This window comes from Oreochromis niloticus, linkage group LG4 (genome assembly GCF_001858045.2).
Source record: "Oreochromis niloticus isolate F11D_XX linkage group LG4, O_niloticus_UMD_NMBU, whole genome shotgun sequence".
Lineage (NCBI taxonomy): Eukaryota > Metazoa > Chordata > Actinopteri > Cichliformes > Cichlidae > Oreochromis > Oreochromis niloticus.
Window position 1 is genome coordinate 30,166,011 of NC_031969.2, and position 18,340 is coordinate 30,184,350.

Here is an 18,340-nt window from a genome sequence, read left to right on the forward strand (position 1 = left end):
TAAGCACTGGGCCACCTTCTCATTACTCAGGAGCTGCTCAGGGATTGAAACCCATGCCATGAAGCTCCTGACTCAGAAGAGGTTAAGAACTGCAGTTATTGGAGCTTTGGGAATTTTTAGTCACTATTCACCTCAGAACTGAGTCAACTTGGTGACCCAGCTCTGAATGTGCTCTGCCGCATTGGGACTGAGTTGCTGTGGTTGTTAGTGATCTCACTTTCTCTAGGAGGAAAAGAAACTTCACAAACTGACATGGTGCCATCTTGTTTTTTGTAGAGCGCAAATATGATAGAAACAGTATCTTTATGATAACATACGCTTGTGTTGCTGCTGGCAACATATAACTTGTAAAGTGACATGCTTGTTCATTAATCCAGCAGAGGGCAGTGTTGGCTGAGTTTTTAGTTATTATTATGCGCAATTCAGTTGGACAATATTATCTGTCCACAGTTTGGATTTTATTTTGGATTTTTGTTTGTATTAATATTAATACTCATATTTTGGTATATATGTATTCGTACATGAATATAGATACGTGTGAACAGTTAAAAGGAAGAGTGGTATTTAACAAATAATAATCTGCATATGCTGATGTCAGAACCAACAACCAGGTGTGCTGAATTTATGACATTGATAAATAAAGTGCTTCAAACTCCAGTGATATCGTCTATCTGTAACTGAACAGTACTGCAGTATAACAACATTCAAACCATGTAGCACTGTTTTCTTTCTTCTGTGCAATATTACGAGATTTAGAAACATCCCATTTCAGAGCGATGCTCAAAAACAAGTCGCATTTTTTAATTCTAAGCTGGACTAGTGTAATTTACACATTATCAAGCTGTTCTAAATGCTCCCTGGAAAGCCTCTAGTTGATCCAAATGTCACAGCAAGAGACTAAAAGAGACCATCAGATTTCTCCCATATTAGTTTCTCTTTATTTGCTTACTGTTAATTTGAGACTTGAATTTAAAATTGAGGTCTTAAGACTTTAATATGTCTTGGATAAACAGATTGTACTTTAAAGTTCTCTTAATACTGTATATATCTTAACAGAGCACCTTATTCTCAGACTTACCCTCCGAGTTACTACTCAGAGTTTCTAAAAGATTAATAGGAGAGCCTTCAGCTATCAGGTCCCTGTCCTGTGCACTTTGTAAAGCACTTCGAGATGACTGTTGTTGGAGCTTGGAGCTGCACAAATAAGCCCAAGCTGAATGTAGCAACATCAGTGATTATTAAAGACTTGATTTAATTTAAAATAGTTTTCCCCCCTCTTGTTCTTGTTGGCCCACAAACAGTTTAACTTCTCTTGTCACCTTGTTTGCAGTTTTCAGAAAATTAACTTGTTTTGAGAACTTCTGAGTAATTAGTTCAAATAAATGGCTGATGTCACCCTGAAACCTCTGATGATTTCTTCCTTTGATGATTTTGACTGAGAATGTTATTTTTTCCATTACAAATTTGTGGTTTAAATGATATTGGCATTATCTCATTAAATACAAACTAATCATCACAAATGTCCAGGCACATTACAGTCAAAGTTTCCTTTGCGCAGATAAAGGTGAGACCTCCGCGAGGACCTGAACACAACACACAGAGAAGAGGAAGATGTCTGAGGCAAGGTAAGGCGGCTCATGGTGCACGGAAAACTTTTACTTTAGAGTACATGTAGTAAAATACATATATGTGCTGATTAAGTGACAGACTAGAACAAAACATGGAGGAAACGATTTTAAAGACAAATCCAGCGACTTTATAAGAATTGTTTAGGAACAGGACCACTTTAGTTTTACGTATTTACTCCCTCACTTTAATCAGCTGCAGTTCCGGTTACATCCAAGTTTTTATGTTAGATTTAATTTTAAAAACTTGTGATGGGACTAGGGATGGGTACCGGTGTCCGGTGCCATGATGGCACCGATTCTGACATAAACGGTAGTAACCAGACCGAAAAGCAGCGCACATTTCGGTGCTTTTTTTTTCCTGAGCTGTGACACACTTTGGATTCTAGCCAATCATTTTACGTTTCCGAGGATAGTAGGCGGGCCCAGGTACGTACGTTCTTTTAGAGCAGAGCTACAGATTAAAAATGCCCAAGGCAAAGCGGTCAAAGGTCTGGCTGTACTTCACAGCAAAAGATGCAAACTCAGCAGCCTGCAACAAGTGCTTTAAGCTGATACTGCGATACTGTCAAAGGAGGTAACACCTCGAATCTCATGAAACACCTGGCGACGCATAGCGTTTTTTTTTTAAAGCCGAGAAATGCGCCGTGTGTAATAGCTTGCTGCGAGACCTCACACCGAGCACATCTACTGCGGCTGTGGTGCCTGTTATCGGACCCGGAGTTAGCAACATCCCCCAAAAACCCGAAGAGTAGAGTCCTGGCCCCTAGCCCTGTCAGCATAGCAGAAATGATGACGGATGATGATGGCAGCAGCAGCCGTTCTCCTCTGCGTGAGTAGCTTCATGTTGTTCGTGTGTAATTTACGTTGAGTACGCTAACCACGTTATTACATTAATGCGTGTAAGGTGAACTAGCAAACACCGTCGTAGTTACATGCGGCTGTCTTCTTGTTTGATGGCAGATGCTCCCTTCACCCTGGCCAAAAAGGCTAAAATGACCAAAGAAAAAGTGGAAAACAGTTAAACATGAGAGGTTTTTGGACAAAGTTTGTTTTTTCCATTGATTAAGCACTGCTTCCAGCCAAGAGTGAGACCACATATCCCCTATAGCTGCAGAAAAGGCTAACATTGTTATCTTTTTACAAAAAAACAGCTGAACATGAGAGGTTTTTGGACCAATTTTGTGTTCTCATTCTTTAAGCACCGGTTCGAGCACCGTTTAAGCACTGGCACCGTTTCAAAAGTATTGGTTTGGTACTGGTATCGGATAAAACCTAAACGATACCCATCCCTAGATGGGACTGGTGTTTTTTACACAAAAACGTGTATCTTTGTTAGCAGTTAGACTTTTAGCCTTTTCATATTTTAATCTTTTAAACCTGCAAAATGTAAAAATATTCAATAATAATAATAATAATAATAATAATAATAATAATAATAATAATTCCCTAAGAAAGCACATCTTTGCTTTTTTCTTTCTTTCAATCACAATGACTCCTTACATAAACGTTTGGAGGGGCTATAGAAAAACTTTATACAGAGATGTATTAAAAGGACAAAGTCTCTGGTTAAGTCATAAACACTGCAACTGCAACAGAAATCTCAATGATACATGAGCACTGATGCATTAATATTAACTATCTGATAATGAATGTGCTGCTAATTAATATTCCAGGTGTTTCGCTACTGCTGTAATCATTGAGGCCTAAACAAAATACCTCTAGGGCAAAATGACTTAGTCACATTAATGTTACCTGCTTATGCATGTCTGAAGTCGAGCTTTATAATAAATAATAAAAGTCCCATGAGCACAGGACTTGGGTGACAAATATTCAAGATTTTGAATAAATTTGAAAATGATAAAGCACAATATACACAGTACACACCCAAGGAAGAAGAAGAAGAGCTATATCTTCTGTTGGTGTACAGCAACAGCACCAGGACAAAACAGAGGAAATATATAAAAAAGAAAAAACGAAAAAACACAGAATTGCAGTACACCATTTTATTAAAACCTGTCCTAATAACTCCATTTACTGACCCATAGCCTTTTGTAATTTGGCGCCATCTAGTGGTTATATTATAAAAAGCAGCTAAGATGGTTAAAGCTGAATAGTGATTTCTGGAAAAGACATTTTAACATGTACTTGTTAAAGCACAGTAGTGTGTGATTTATAATGTTAAAGGTGGTTCCATGATATTCAGCAGTAACAGCGGCTCATCTGTCTCTACATGATGATTTTATATATATAAAAACACCCAGCACGCCCCCTGCGGGCGGTTTATCCTTCAAGCTCGGGTCCTCTACCAGAGGCCTGGGAGCTTGAGGGTCCTGCGCAGTATCTTAGCTGTTCCCAGGACTGCGCTCTTCTGGACAGAGATCTCCGATGTTGTTCCCGGGATCTGCTGGAGCCACTCGCCTAGCTTGGGAGTCACCGCACCTAGTGCTCCGATTACCACGGGGACCACCGTTACCTTCACCCTCCACATCCTCTCGAGCTCTTCTCTGAGCCCTTGGTATTTCTCCAGCTTCTCGTGTTCCTTCTTCCTGATATTGCTGTCATTCGGAACCGCTACATCGATCACTACGGCCGTCTTCTTCTGTTTGTCTACCACCACTATGTCCGGTTGGTTAGCCACCACCATTTTGTCCGTCTGCATCTGGAAGTCCCACAGGATCTTAGCTCGGTCATTCTCCATCACCCTTGGGGGCATCTCCCATTTTGACCTCGGGACTTCCAGGTTATACTCGGCACAGATGTTCCTGTACACTATGCCGGCCACTTGGTTATGGCGCTCCATGTATGGAATGTCTCTGGGGCATCTTTACACAGCCTGCACCTGGGGTCTTGCCTGGTGTGATAGACCCCAGCCTCTATGGATCTTGTGCTCAGAGCTTGTTCTTGTGCTGCCATGATTAGTGCCTCTGTGCTGTCTTTCAGTCCAGCTTTGTCCAGCCACTGGTAGGATTTCTGTATATCAGCCACCTCCTCTATCTGCCGGTGGTACATACCGTGCAGGGGCCTGTCCTTCCATGATGGTTCCTCGCCTTCCTCCTCTTTCTTGGGTTTCTGCTGCCTGAGGTATTCACTGAGCACGCTGTCAGTTGGGGCCATCTTCGTGATGTATTCGTGGATGTTTCTTGTCTCATCCTGGACTGTGGTGCTGACACTCACCAGTCCCCGGCCCCCTTCCTTCCGCTTAGCGTACAGCCTCAGGGTGCTGGACTTGGGGTGAAACCCTCCATGCATGGTAAGGAGCTTTCTTGTCTTTATGTCAGTGGCTTCTATCTCCTCCTTTGGCCAGCCTATTACCCCAGCAGGGTACCTGATCACGGGCAGGGCGTAGGTGTTGATGGCCCGGATCTTGTTCTTACCGTTCAGCTGACTCCTCAGGACTTGCCTGACCCTCTGCAGGTACTTGGTGGTTGCAGCTTTCCTAGCGGCCTCTTCATATATATATATATATGTATATATATATATATATATATATATATATATATAAAAAAAAAACACCCAGCACGCCCCTACGGGCGGTTTATCCTTCAAGCTCGGGTCCTCTACCAGAGGCCTGGGAGCTTGAGGGTCCTGCGCAGTATCTTGGCTGTTCCCAGGACTGCGCTCTTCTGGACAGAGATCTCCGATGTTGTTCCCGGGATCTGCTGGAGCCACTCGCCTAGCTTGGGAGTCACCGCACCTAGTGCTCCGATTACCACGGGGACCACCGTTACCTTCACCCTCCACATCCTCTCGAGCTCTTCTCATCACCCCCACCCGAGATTGGGTACATAGCCCCAAGTGCGATAGGAGAAGGATCGTTGAGTGCGAGAGGAACTGACCTGAAAGATAGGATCATGGCCAAGCTTGAAACCTGGACCCCCCCTAGCCGGTTACCAAGATTACGTGAAGTACCCTCAGAAGGTCTGCTAGATGATGTTAATGCAGCGCTATGGACGATATATATATATATAAAAATAACAGTAATTTTGTATTTTATAAGTAAATTACAAAATAAGGACTTTCAGGCCTTTGTTGGTACAAAACCACTTTGTGTATCTGAGCCAACAAAATACCACAACCAGGAGACTCTTTGTTAATCAAACAATGACAAATCCTTGCAGAGGTTTCGCTGCATGTTATTTAAATCTCTGTAATATTAGTGCATCTTTAGAATACAAACAAGAACTTGAACCTTAGAGACAATATAACAAACCCCAACTGTGTAATGGTATACCTACCGAAAGGCGTTCACAAAGCCTTCAAGTACTAAAATTACAAAACAAACATAGAAGATGTAATTTCGTTTTGAAAGGGTAGTGAAAAGATTTTAATGATGAATACAGGATAATCCAGACAGGAGTGTTGAGAGGACTGCCTCATACAGCCGATCTGTGTCAAGTTCAATAAGGAGCCGAGCTACTCGTTCTGCTAAAGCCTCTTTCTTCTATTTATTTATGGTTTTGAGGCATTTCCTCAAAGGGTACATTAATACCAAATCTACATTTTTACCATCAGTTTTAAGAAGGAGTGGGAATGTCTTTTGGTGCCAGTAAGTGACTATGAAGAAAGTCTACATCATTACTTTAAATCCCGTTTTAAATCCACAGTGAGACGTCTGTATAGACCCTCATTCATCCAGGTCATGTAGTGGTAGGATTTTTGAAACAAAGTGGCCGGATTCACTGGATGTGATGATGTCTCACCAAGCCCTTTAGTATACAATGAGACTTGCGCATGACTACCCTGTAATTTTATGATGCTCTATTGTGTATATAGAGCACCGGGCCCTCTGGTGGTGGTCAGAGGGCCCGGTGGCGCCAGTGTCCGGCAGCCTCGCCTCTGTCAGTGCGCCCCAGGGTGGCTGTGACTACATGTAGCTTGCCATCACCAGTGTGTGAATGTGTGTGTGAATGGGTGGATGACTGAATGTGTAAAGCGCTTTGGGGTCTTTAGGGACTAGTAAAGTGCTATACAAATACAGGCCATTTACCATTACCATATAATGTTGAATATTAACTGAGAGATCAGTACATGTATTTAATGCCTGAGTATCAGGCACATCGACACACTGTGTTTTGTAGCCTGCTCCTCATTTGCTCAAAATGTATGCCCCATCTAATTTATACAAATCAGACACATCTGGTGTGAGATAAAGGAACTTGGGCAGACAGCCCACGTCTGTTCATCCAATCAGGCATAGCTCAGTATTGTACAAGTGTAACCGAGAACCTGTCAATCCTTAGTTGTCAGTTTCTATCAGCTCAGCCATCAAGCATCCAAAAATGGAAATAATTTGACCAAACGCCACTGTGGACGTGTAAATGTATTGATGGTTAATTTGTAACTGTAGCTGATAAAGCCATTTTCAAATGCTAAGTTACCAAGTGCTACATAAGGTCAGGGATAAATTCATTGACAATATGTGCTGAAAACCAGTATTTTGCTTCATTCGATAGGCAGCTATTTAATAGGCTTGCAGGCAAGATCATGTTAGCCCAAGATTAAACAAAAATTCTTCCACGAATTGAGTTTTTGTAGAAAACCGCTAATATTAGCTATTGTGGACAAAGTGCTACCCACTTAGCACAACTAGCAAAATAGAATCTGAAGCTGAATCATTTTTTGGTTTGTGTTGGACTCTGTGCTGTGCTGGGTCATTTTGTGGACATGAGTGATTTGTGGATTCACACTTTGCTAATCTAATATTAGCAAACTGAAGCTGAACTGTAGAGGAGGTGGGCAATGAGGCTCAACACTTTGAGATAAAAATGTCACATTAAATTGCTGTGAGTGAAAGTTGAGGCAGGTCTTATAATATTTGGGTTACACTCTAGTCCATTCAAACATTTAAAAAAAAGTGTTTAAACTATTAAAGTTGTTATGTAGTGCCAGGGGCGATTCTAGGATCAGAGCTTTGGGGGTGCTGAGCACCCAGAGAGCTGCCCAGCCAGCCAAGATACACTTTACTCGTCACAATGAGACTTCTTCTCTGTCTCTTTGGCTACGTTCACACTGCAGGCGAAAGCGCATCAAATCCGATTTTTTTTTTCACCCCTATCCGATCTTGGTATGACAGTGTGAACGGCACAAATCCGATATTTTCAAATCCGATCTGGGTCACTTTCGTATGTGGTACTGAATCCGATACGTATCCGATGTTTTAGAAAGCGACTGCTGTGTGAACGGTCAAGTCGCATTAAATCCGTCTTTTACGTCACTGACACAAGACAGATGCCAATTATCAGCGCCGGAGAAGCGCCCGAGAAGACATCGTGAACGATTTCCTACCATCCGGTGAAACTGTTGGGAAGACAATGTTGGAGAAATGTGAACATTTTATTTTTACTGTATTTTCTGCAGATTCTGACAGAAATCTGCAACTATCCTTTGAAGCACCGCTCCTCTAAAACAGCAATAAGGATCATTATTAGGTCATCTACATTATTATGTAAATAACAAAATAACTTATGGCAAAAATCTGGAAACATAAAGTCCGAAGTCTTTATATTAAGGGCCATCAGTCAAACAATATTGTTTGCTCTGGGTCTAAACAGAGCGCGTTGTGTGTGACATCTTCTTTTGCGCATGCGGGCCGCTTTGAGCGTTCACACTGGAGAGCGTTTGATGTCGCATTTTATGTGTAGTGTGAACAAGCAGACAAAAAAATCGGATTTGATCAAAAAATCGGAATTGAGCATTAAGACCTGCAGTGTGAACGTAGCCTTTCAGTCCCTGCATCCTCCCTGTCCTCATCGTCTGTTGTCTTCATCTCCATTATCAGTCATCATAATTTTACCATCTCTGTACAAGTCTGCAAATTTCTTTATTAAATCATAAGATTCTTAAATTCAACAAGTCTCTCTGTGCCTGGGTCCTTGTCACAAAACATGACATCACTGTTTTGTACATTTTAACAATTTAATCCCACATTTGTGAAAGAAAAGCAAAACACTTTTTTGAAAAGTCTGTAACAAAACCATCAAATCTGATAAAGGTTATTTAAATGCTGCTAAAGAAGAATGGATTGGAATTTTAAAAAAAAAATACATATCCTAACCTTAATTACTGCGGGAGAATAATGAATGATGCTCATAGTGAGTAAAGTAAACTGAGTCCATTTTTTGGACAGAGATTCACTTTTAATCTGTATGTATAATATAATACAGACACATAAAAAAACACCCCCGAAACATAATAAATTATTACAAATAAATTATTACAAAATATTAAAAAAAAGAATATAAAAATGGAGGCAACTTTGCCTGTGGTAGAATGTATACAATGCATGAAAAAAATCTACTGCAGATACTAATTTTGTGTTGTAAGATTTATGAGTTTAAGATAAGATAACCTTTATTAGTCCCACACGTGGGAAATTTGTTTCATGCTTTCATAGTGGTACTTGGGAGAGCTTGACATTTTTCTCAGATGGTACACACTGTAAAAAGTTTGAGAAACACTGATAAGCGTATGTGTGCTTTTGGAAAACATTTAAAGCTGCTGTACAGAATCTTTGAAACAAGCTAGCTTAAAACATTTTTAGAATATAAACAGAGCACTCTGCTTCTCTTTACAGCTCCTCACTCCACCAGGGCACCGTTTGGCACTTTCTGATAGTGTGAAAATGTGATGTACATACTGCGGCAGTCATACAGACAAGTGGACGGTCCAAAAGTTGGCCTACCTATTACTGGCTGAGGTTTTAGTAGAGTTGTGGCTGAACCACATAAAAATATATCATTAATTTTAATCTCCTCAATCCATTATAATGTTATATGAGTATGAGTAAAATCAGGTTTTTTCTCTTTGTCAGTTTAAGAGTTTCTGTTTTGCCTGTCACTGTTCCCTGTCTGTTTTCTTGCCTGGTTCTTCCTGACCTTGTACTTTCTCCTCACGTCCCCCTCTTTCCTCTCTCCTTCTTCGGACTGACAATCATACACAAATAGATTGTATTCAATTAGATGAAAAATTAAATTAATATAAAAAAATACTATTAAGATCACTAACCAAAAGTCCTCTCTCAGTGTACTTTCAACCAAAAGGCAAATAACCAAACCACATGAACATCTAATAAAAGATATAAATATTGAAACACTGATCCAACATTATTCTTGATTAACGGATCATTTGATTTTACACTTTTACCTGAATGTGGCTCCTGTTTTTGAATGTGGCTGCCTCTCCGTACAAAACACACACACACACACACACACACACACACACACACACACACACACACACACCGGGAGTTATAAGGTTAATGGGCATTCAGTCAGTTAGCTAGTTAGTGTCCATTTCAAACAGGACAGTGGTAACAACAGTAGGTAGGTGAAGCGAGATCGATCAACTGCAGACCAGACAACAAACGACGGAGGCACCAGACAAGTGCAATCAAACGATGAGTTTACTAACACAGGAGAGGAACCATCAGCATATGTCTTCCTCTGACAAAAATACATTGAATGCTGGTTTTATAGCATAGAAAATTAACGCCCACACATACACGTCAACACAGGTCAAAAATACATTGTGTATAGTCATTGTTTACAGACAAGGGTACATCATGTACATCTTAATAACTATAAACAGACATCTAACTTCTCTTTTCTATAACACTTGCCTTTTAAGGTAATAAACTTCAAGCTTCAGGGTCTCTAAGGGCTAATAATTGACCCTCGTCATCAATCACTAAGTAGACTAAATTGCAGCAGGTCTCAAAAAGAAGCAGAAGACACTGTTCTCATCTTCCCTCAACATGTATCACCTGGACACTCTCACCAGTGAAGCTTAAAACCCTCTTGGATGGAACATCAACTCCAAATCAACATAGATATGCAATGTGTATAAAATGAACTAAACCTGTGAATAGAATGAATGTGATGACAAACATATTCAATGCAATATGAACCCTGTAAGGAATATTACTGATAAAATAATGCTGTAAACCATGTTATTAATGCATTCATCATAAGGCAGATTATATCGTAGCAATAAAAGAATCTCTAAATCCCAACATAGGCTACGGACAATTTTAAGTTTTAGATTTTAAATAGGCTGTATTAGGGCTGGGCGATATGGCCTAAAATTCACATCGCAATATAATTTGAAGCATGTGCGGTAACGATATATATCGCGATATATTCTTTTCTTCTGTATAACGTATTTTCCACACTATAAGGCGCACTTAAAATCCTTTAATTTTCTCAAAAATCGAGAGTGTGCCTTATGTATGAATTCTGGTTGTGCTTACTGACCTCGAACCGATTTTGGCGTGCAGAAATCTGTTAAAAAATGTTTTAGTACAACTTTGGTAAGCTGCACAGCTTGATGGATTGTCAGAGCATTACGGCTGCCGTGGTGAGGAGCTTCACGGAGTAATCTGGGTCCAAAACTCCGTCCCTTCAGGTCCCAAAGTCAAACGAACACTGAGAGTTAAAAACGGTCTAAATTCCTTAATCTTTAATAAAATCATCAGCGTTGCTGCTTTACCAGGTGTAACAATTAAGTTTAACATCCAGGCATCCATGAAAACAGAAGTTATTAAATTTAACGGAGTTAGTTAACAGGAAGTTAGCTCGCTAGTTTCCACCTAAACATGACATACCATGTTCTGACTGAGAGATTTTGAAACTAATTAAAACGTACAGCTCTGCTACCACTTCCGACATAAATGAAGACAGAAAACTAAACAGCAGTGGCGTTTGAGGGGTTACTGAAGTTGGACTACCTGGTATATAATGTTGTGCTACGTGATTGCTAGCGACACAGCTATGTTAGCATAACATTAGCACAGTGAAGCTGGAGGATGAACGTCAACTTTTCTTCCACTCGATAAAAGTTAACGTGAGGGATTCTGGTGGTTAGGGACAAATGCAATCGCATAGCAGGCTATACACGGGCCAAACTTCAGTCAGGAGAACAACTGAGATTATTCATCCACAATACAAGGTTAGTTATTAATATACTGCAAAACATGGGAATAGAACAGCTGCGAGAGAATTCAACATTAATGAATCAATGTTACGGAAGTGGAGGAAGCGCGATTTTTGGCTTTCCCCATATTTCAAAAGTGCTTCATCTCTTTGCTATGACTGTCGCCCGGCATAATTTGCAGATGATAGTGGTTGTAACCACTGCAATGCTTTTGACCAAAACAGGCGCAGCTTGATGACATCATCAACATGCGCTATCGCGATAGAGCGGTATAGTCAAACTCTCTATCGTTGGCCAAATTTATATCGTTTCTATCGTATATCGTTTATATCGCCCACCCCTAGGCTGTATACATTTCAATGGGAGCAACAGGACGGTCATATGTCGCTGATTTTACTACAGAGCAGGACGGATTGTAGGGTAGCAAACATCGTCGGAAAACATGTTTTCAACACTGCAGGTTACCTGGGTGTAATGTTTTTCAGCTAAAAAGAAAAATGGCCTGACTTCCTCCTAAGTAAGAAATCTTTTGGGGGTGCTTTGATTCATGGGCTAAAATCGCCCCTGTGCAGTGCCCTTTTTACTGAGCTCTGCGACCTAGCTGTCATGTACAAGTTTTGTTTCAATTCCCCTAGAAACCTCACAAATGGCTGATGCTTTGTGTTACAGAAATGAGCTACAGGAGGCCTTGTGCCGCTACACCACAGACACCCTCACCTACATCCACACAGTGAGAGCATTCTGTGAGATGTTCTCTAAATGGATGCTCTGGAGAGACACCGAGGTAGAAATGATGAGGGATATCAAAGATAGACTTGAAACACTTGACCTAAACATCAACCATGTTACTAAGTCAGAGGAAAAAGTTAAAGCCTTTGTGAAGTATATGAAGAGCAAGATGACTGTGAATGTAGACAGCAAGCGTGCAGAGCTGGAGAATGAGCTGGTCGAAGTGTTGAAGGACACTGCAAGTTGCCTGGAGAGTCTCAGCAGCTTCCTGGATGCAGTGGAGAAGCTGGCAGTGACCTCGCTGCATGTGTTCACGGAGAACCAGGTGTTACACCTTCCAGAAGGGATCAGTCCTGAGTATGTTCAGGTTGTCATCTTGGCTGCACGAGTGATCTGTCCTCTGCTGCTGGAGTTTAAAAGAGACGACAACGCCTTCTTCCTTCCCAAACTCCAGAATGTGGAAGTGCTGGCATATCAGCTGGACAGATACATACAGACCTCCAAGACAATCTGTGAGAAGTTGGACAAAAGGTAAACGAATAAATGATATACAAAATATTAAGGAATTTTGCACATTAAGTATCATCTATTGTATAAATTAAGTTGACCTGCGTTCTTCACAGCTGCTTCAGTGACTTTGGTCTGAAGATGGCTGTAGAAACTGTGGTTGATCTTGATGTGGATTTGCCTGAGGATGACATACAGAGAATGCTTGATCACGTAAATCAGCTTGATGAGATCAGGTAAGTTTTTTTGTTCCCAAATATGTGTCAGCGCAGAGCTTGTTTTTTTTGTTTTTTTTTAATCTTATCTTATCTCAGGGGTCAAATACTGCTGGTGTCCTACAGGCCTGCATAAGATGTCCTTTGATGTTGGTGCTGTGATGTAGACATTGCCGCTGCAGTGAGACCGGTTTCACTCCTAGTGCATCAGGGGTCTTGAACTCCAGGCCTCGAGGGCCGGTGTCCTGCAGGTTTTAGATCTCACCCTGGGCCAACACACCTGAATCAAATGGTTAGTTCACTACCAGGCCTCCGGAGAACTTCAAGACAAGTTGAGGAGATAATTTTGCCATTTAAATCAGCTGTGTGGGATCAAGAACACATCTAAAACCTGCAGGACACTGCCCCTCGAGGCCTGGAGTTTGAGACCCCTGATAAAGATGCTTGGTCTGGACACTACACTATACAAAAAGATGATGTAGCTTCTGGATCTTAAAAGTGAAGCTAGTGTAGATGTTCCTTAACCTCCTAGGACCTGGCGTCCACATATGTGGAGATCACATTTTGGGTTGTCTAGACCAAAATACAAAATTTTGCTCTACAAGGGCCTGATATCCACTTACGAGGACATTATACTGCCACTACTCTATCAAAATTTAAAACTAATGTCCTCATATGTGGATCTCATTTCTCTCAGAAACAAAAATAAGGTAATTCTTTGGTTTTACATTCATCAGGTCCCAATCAGCCCAAATAGCTAAGAGAAATTAAAAATGCATGACTTGAAAGAGTTCGGGTCGTAGGAGGTTAAAGTCTTGTTAATGGGCTGCAGGGAGGACTTATATCCCTGCAACCAAAAAATGTTTTGCAGGACACATGACATGTTTTTGTTGGTCATGTAACCTTAAAAACTAAACATAAATATTGTTAATACTGCAATAACATGCTAAAGTTTTAAAATCTGTCACCCCACTTTAAATTTCTTCTCTCAGGATGAACGAGCAGTTCCGAATGGTGTTCTTGTTCCAGGAGGAACCGTGCCATGGGTTCATTAGTGAGTTCGACAAGCGACAGCCCACCATGCTGCAGTTTCTAAAGGAGCTGGAGGAGACAGCTGTTCAGTTAGACAGAATGAATATGGGGGCAAAGATTTCCAGTGTGGCAGGCAGCTCCGTGGGGGCAGTTGGAGGTGTGCTGTCCATTGTTGGTTTGGCATTAATTCCTTTCACAGCAGGAGTTTCTCTAGCTTTGACAATGACTGGAGTCGGGCTGGGAATCACCAGTGGAGTCAACAGCGTTGTGACCACTGCAACAGAGGTTGGAGTAAATGCTACACAACGAAAGAAAGCCTCTGAAGTCCTCAAGAACTTTATGGAGGATGTACAGAGTCTCCAGAGTTGTCTGGAGGAGGTGACCAGTCAAACTATCGCCAAACTGGACGCACTTGACATAAATATGGTTGTGGGAGTTGGCAAGATTGCAAAAAACGCTGGTGCTATTGTAAAGGGTATTGATGCACTTGTTGATAGCGCTTCTGCTGTTAAGGTGTTACAAACTGAAGAGGTGCTCACGAGTGCTGGGAAAGTCATGGCTCAAGAAGGACAAGCGTTACGTAATGCACCCAGGGTGGCCTCAGACATCCCAGATATTGGTCAGGCAGCAGCCAAAGGGGCCCATGCACTCTCCAATTCAGCAAGAGCAGGTCTCATTGCACTTAATGCTCTCTTCCTCGGCATGGATATTTTCTTCATCTGTAAAGACAGCATCAGTCTTGCTAAAGGCAGCAAGACTGAAGTCTCACAATTCATCAGAGCACGAGCTGCACTTTGGAGTTCAGAGATCGACTCATGGCAGAAGATGCATGACTCTCTGAATGAAGGTTTGCCAACATCAGAAAAAAAGAAGGCTGTCCTGGAGACTCCAATTTATCTGGAGATGGAGGTGAAGAAACAGAGTGAAGCAGAAAGGGTAGAACCATCTGCTGAATGATTAAAAAAACTGCTCACTGAAGTGCTCGACTCATGCTAACTGAAACTATGATGAGATCATAGAGCCGTTTTATGTGGAAAATGTTTGAAAGCAATCCTCAGACTGTAGGTCTTTTCAGTAACACCATGCAGCGAGGCATCCTCATGCTGTAATTACATTAATTGCCAATAAGCCAACTGAAAACAATGTATATTCTAGAGTTGTGATTATTGCAATATAAAGTATCAGAGAAAATATCTGTCAATGCAAAATTTGAATAATATATGTGATTTGTACATAATTCTGCTGAACATTTTATTTGCACAGTCAAATATAAAACCTTATTAATAATATTATTTAATCAAGTATGCAATAAAATAAAAAAGAATTATTTCCAGATATAGAATTTTTTTTCTGTAATATAGTTCTGTTATTACACAGTAATTACATGAAGTTCTGGTGCATAGATTTTAGAACAGATGAAATATTCTTGTACCAGTCTGACCAGTCTGCTGTGTGTGTACTGCACTGGTAATTTAACAGCAACACTAATCACATGTAATGAACATAATGTAAATGTCTGTTTCTTTTTGTATAAATACTTGTATCCTTAAATTTTCCCTCTGTTGATATATAAAGTTTTAACTTATCCAGTGAAATGTGTTAATATCCAGAATTGTTTTAGTGAATATAATTAAAAAGCTATGCCTGTGGTTGATGATAGGCAGCAGATACGAGATGAAAACTCTAAAACAAAACAAAAAATAGATGTTGTAGTTTTTCTTGTTTAAGAATCAATATTTTACATAAAAATAGAATTTAAATTGTTGTCAGAACATTTAGTGAGACTCTCTGGTAATGTGATAAACATGGATACCTTTTCCAGTGGCCTCTTAGACATTTGGAAGCTTCACTTATAAAACATGTCACAGCTGTAACTACAGTTTCAAAGGCAAATATATGATGATGATGATATCTTCCAGATGAAGCAAAACAAAATTCCCACAACTGTGATGCTCTTAATTTTATTGCTACAGTATTTAACAAGCTCATTGTTGGTATATGTGCATATTGTCCTTAAAGTAAAACAAACAGACAAATAAACGTACAAGGAAAACCTACTTTTAGTCAGTAATTTGATGTGACAGTTGAAAATGTAAATTCCAGCAACCAAAAACTCAGCAGTCATTGTTCTGGCTGAGCGTGGTGCTGAGATAAAAGTACAAGGAAAAACAGAGTGAACAGAAAGTGAGTCAAAGAAACAGACATACAAAGACAGAGGAGGTTATCAGAAGCAGATGTGGTTGTGGTGGGTGAAGAAACTGCTGCAAGATGCTGAAGCAACAATTTCAAGTTATGCAAGTATTGCAATATTTAACAACAACAAATACAGTGGGGCAAAAAAGTATTTAGTCAGCCACCGATTGTGCAAGTGCCCCCACCTAAAATGATGACAGAGGCCAGTAATTTGCACCAGAGGTACATGTCAACTGTGAGAGACAGAATGTGAAAAAAAAATCCATGAATACACATGGTAGGATTTGTAAAGAATTTATTCGTAAATCAGGGTGGCAAATAAGTATTTGGTCACCTCAAACATGGAAAATCTCTGGCTCCCACAGACCTGTAACGTCTTCTGTAAGACGCTTTTCTGTCCCCCACTCGTTACCTGTATGAATGACACCTGTTCGAACTCATCATCTGTATAAAAGACACCTGTCCACAGCCTCAAACAGTCAGACTCCAAACTCCGCCATGGCCAAGACCAAAGAGCTCTCGAAGGACACCAGGAAAAGTATTGTAGACCTGCACCAGGCTGGGAAGAGTGAATCTACAATAGGCAAGCAGCTTGGTGTGAAAAAATCAACTGTGGGAGCAATCATCAGAAAATGGAAGACAAGACCACTGATAATCTTCCATGATCTGGGGCTCCACGCAAGATCTCATCCCGTGGGGTCAAAATGATCATGAGAACGGTGAGCAAAGATCCCAGAACCACACGGGGGGACCTGGTGAATGACCTGCAGAGAGCTGGGACCAAAGTAACAAAGGTCACCATCAGTAACACACTAAAACGGCAGGGAATCAGATCCCGCAGTGCCAGACGTGTTCCGCTGCTGAAGCCAGTGTATGTCCAGGCCCGTCTGAAGTTTGCCAGAGAGCACATGGATGATACAGCAGAGGATTGGGAGAATGTCATGTGGTCAGATGAAACCAAAGTAGAACTTTTTGGTATAAACTCAACTTGTCGTGTTTGGAGGACGAAGAATACTGAGTTGCATCCCAAGAACACCATACCTACTGTGAAGCATGGGGGTGGAAACATCATGCTATGGGGCTGTTTTTCTGCCAAGGGGACAGGACGACTGATCCGTGTTAAGGACAGAATGAATGGGGCCATGTATCGTGAGATTTTGAGCCAAAACCTCCTTCCATCAGTGAGAACTTTGAAGATGAAACGCGGCTGGGTCTTCCAACATGACAATGATCCAAAACACACCGCCCGGGCAACAAAGGAGTGGCTCCGTAAGAAGCATTTGAAAGTCCTGGAGTGGCCTAGCCAGTCTCCAGACCTCAACCCCATAGAAAATCTGTGGCGGGAGTTGAAAGTCCGTGTTGCTCGGCGACAGCCCCAAAACATCACTGCTCTCGAGAAGATCTGCATGGAGGAATGGGCCAAAATACCAGCTACTGTGTGTGCGAACCTGGTAAAGACCTATAGTAAACGTTTGACCTCTGTTATTGCCAACAAAGGTTATGTTACAAAGTAGTGAGTTGTATTTTTGTTATTGACCAAATACTTATTTGCCACCCTGATTTACGAATAAATTCTTTACAAATCCTACCATGTGTATTCATGGATTTTTTTTTCACGTTCTGTCTCTCACAGTTGACGTGTACCTCTGGTGCAAATTACTGGCCTCTGTCATCATTTTAGGTGGGGGCACTTGCACAATCGGTGGCTGACTAAATACTTTTTTGCCCCACTGTATTTCTCAGTTGAAAACAAAGATTTCTTTTAAGATTTGAAATAAATCCATAAACTAATATGTTTGCATGTATGCATGGTACTGGTTTGATCCCAGCTGCTGTATCATCAGTAATGCAATAAGTTGCACTATTCCTTCTCTTATGTTAGGTGTTTTACAGGATAATCAATGTTTCATGTAATTCAGTCAGTCATATGATAAAGGAACAGGAGCACAAAATGCAAACAGGGATTAGATGATTTACAGTTGGCTGACATCATAGAAATAGACACCTTTTTAAATTTGTTCTCACCAGTGATGGGAATAACGGCGTTACAAGTAACGGCGTTACTTTTTTCAGTAACGAGTAATCTAACTAATTACTATTCCTATC

At 40.9% G+C, this 18,340-nt stretch overlaps 1 protein-coding gene across 1 annotated transcript in view; it reads left to right on the forward strand.

The window, feature by feature from the left end:
• The window catches only part of LOC109201884 (uncharacterized), a 27,708-nt gene extending 11,973 nt beyond the window's left edge, over positions 1-15,735 (forward strand). Inside the window, exons 2-5 of the mRNA XM_025906421.1 lie at positions 1,549-1,625; positions 12,228-12,818; positions 12,911-13,030; positions 14,002-15,735. Coding sequence (XP_025762206.1) covers positions 1,612-1,625; positions 12,228-12,818; positions 12,911-13,030; positions 14,002-14,998 — 1,722 coding nt within the window. The 5' untranslated portion in view covers positions 1,549-1,611 and the 3' untranslated portion in view covers positions 14,999-15,735. The remainder of the gene's footprint in view (positions 1-1,548; positions 1,626-12,227; positions 12,819-12,910; positions 13,031-14,001) is intronic.
• The last annotated feature ends 2,605 nt before the right edge of the window (positions 15,736-18,340 follow it).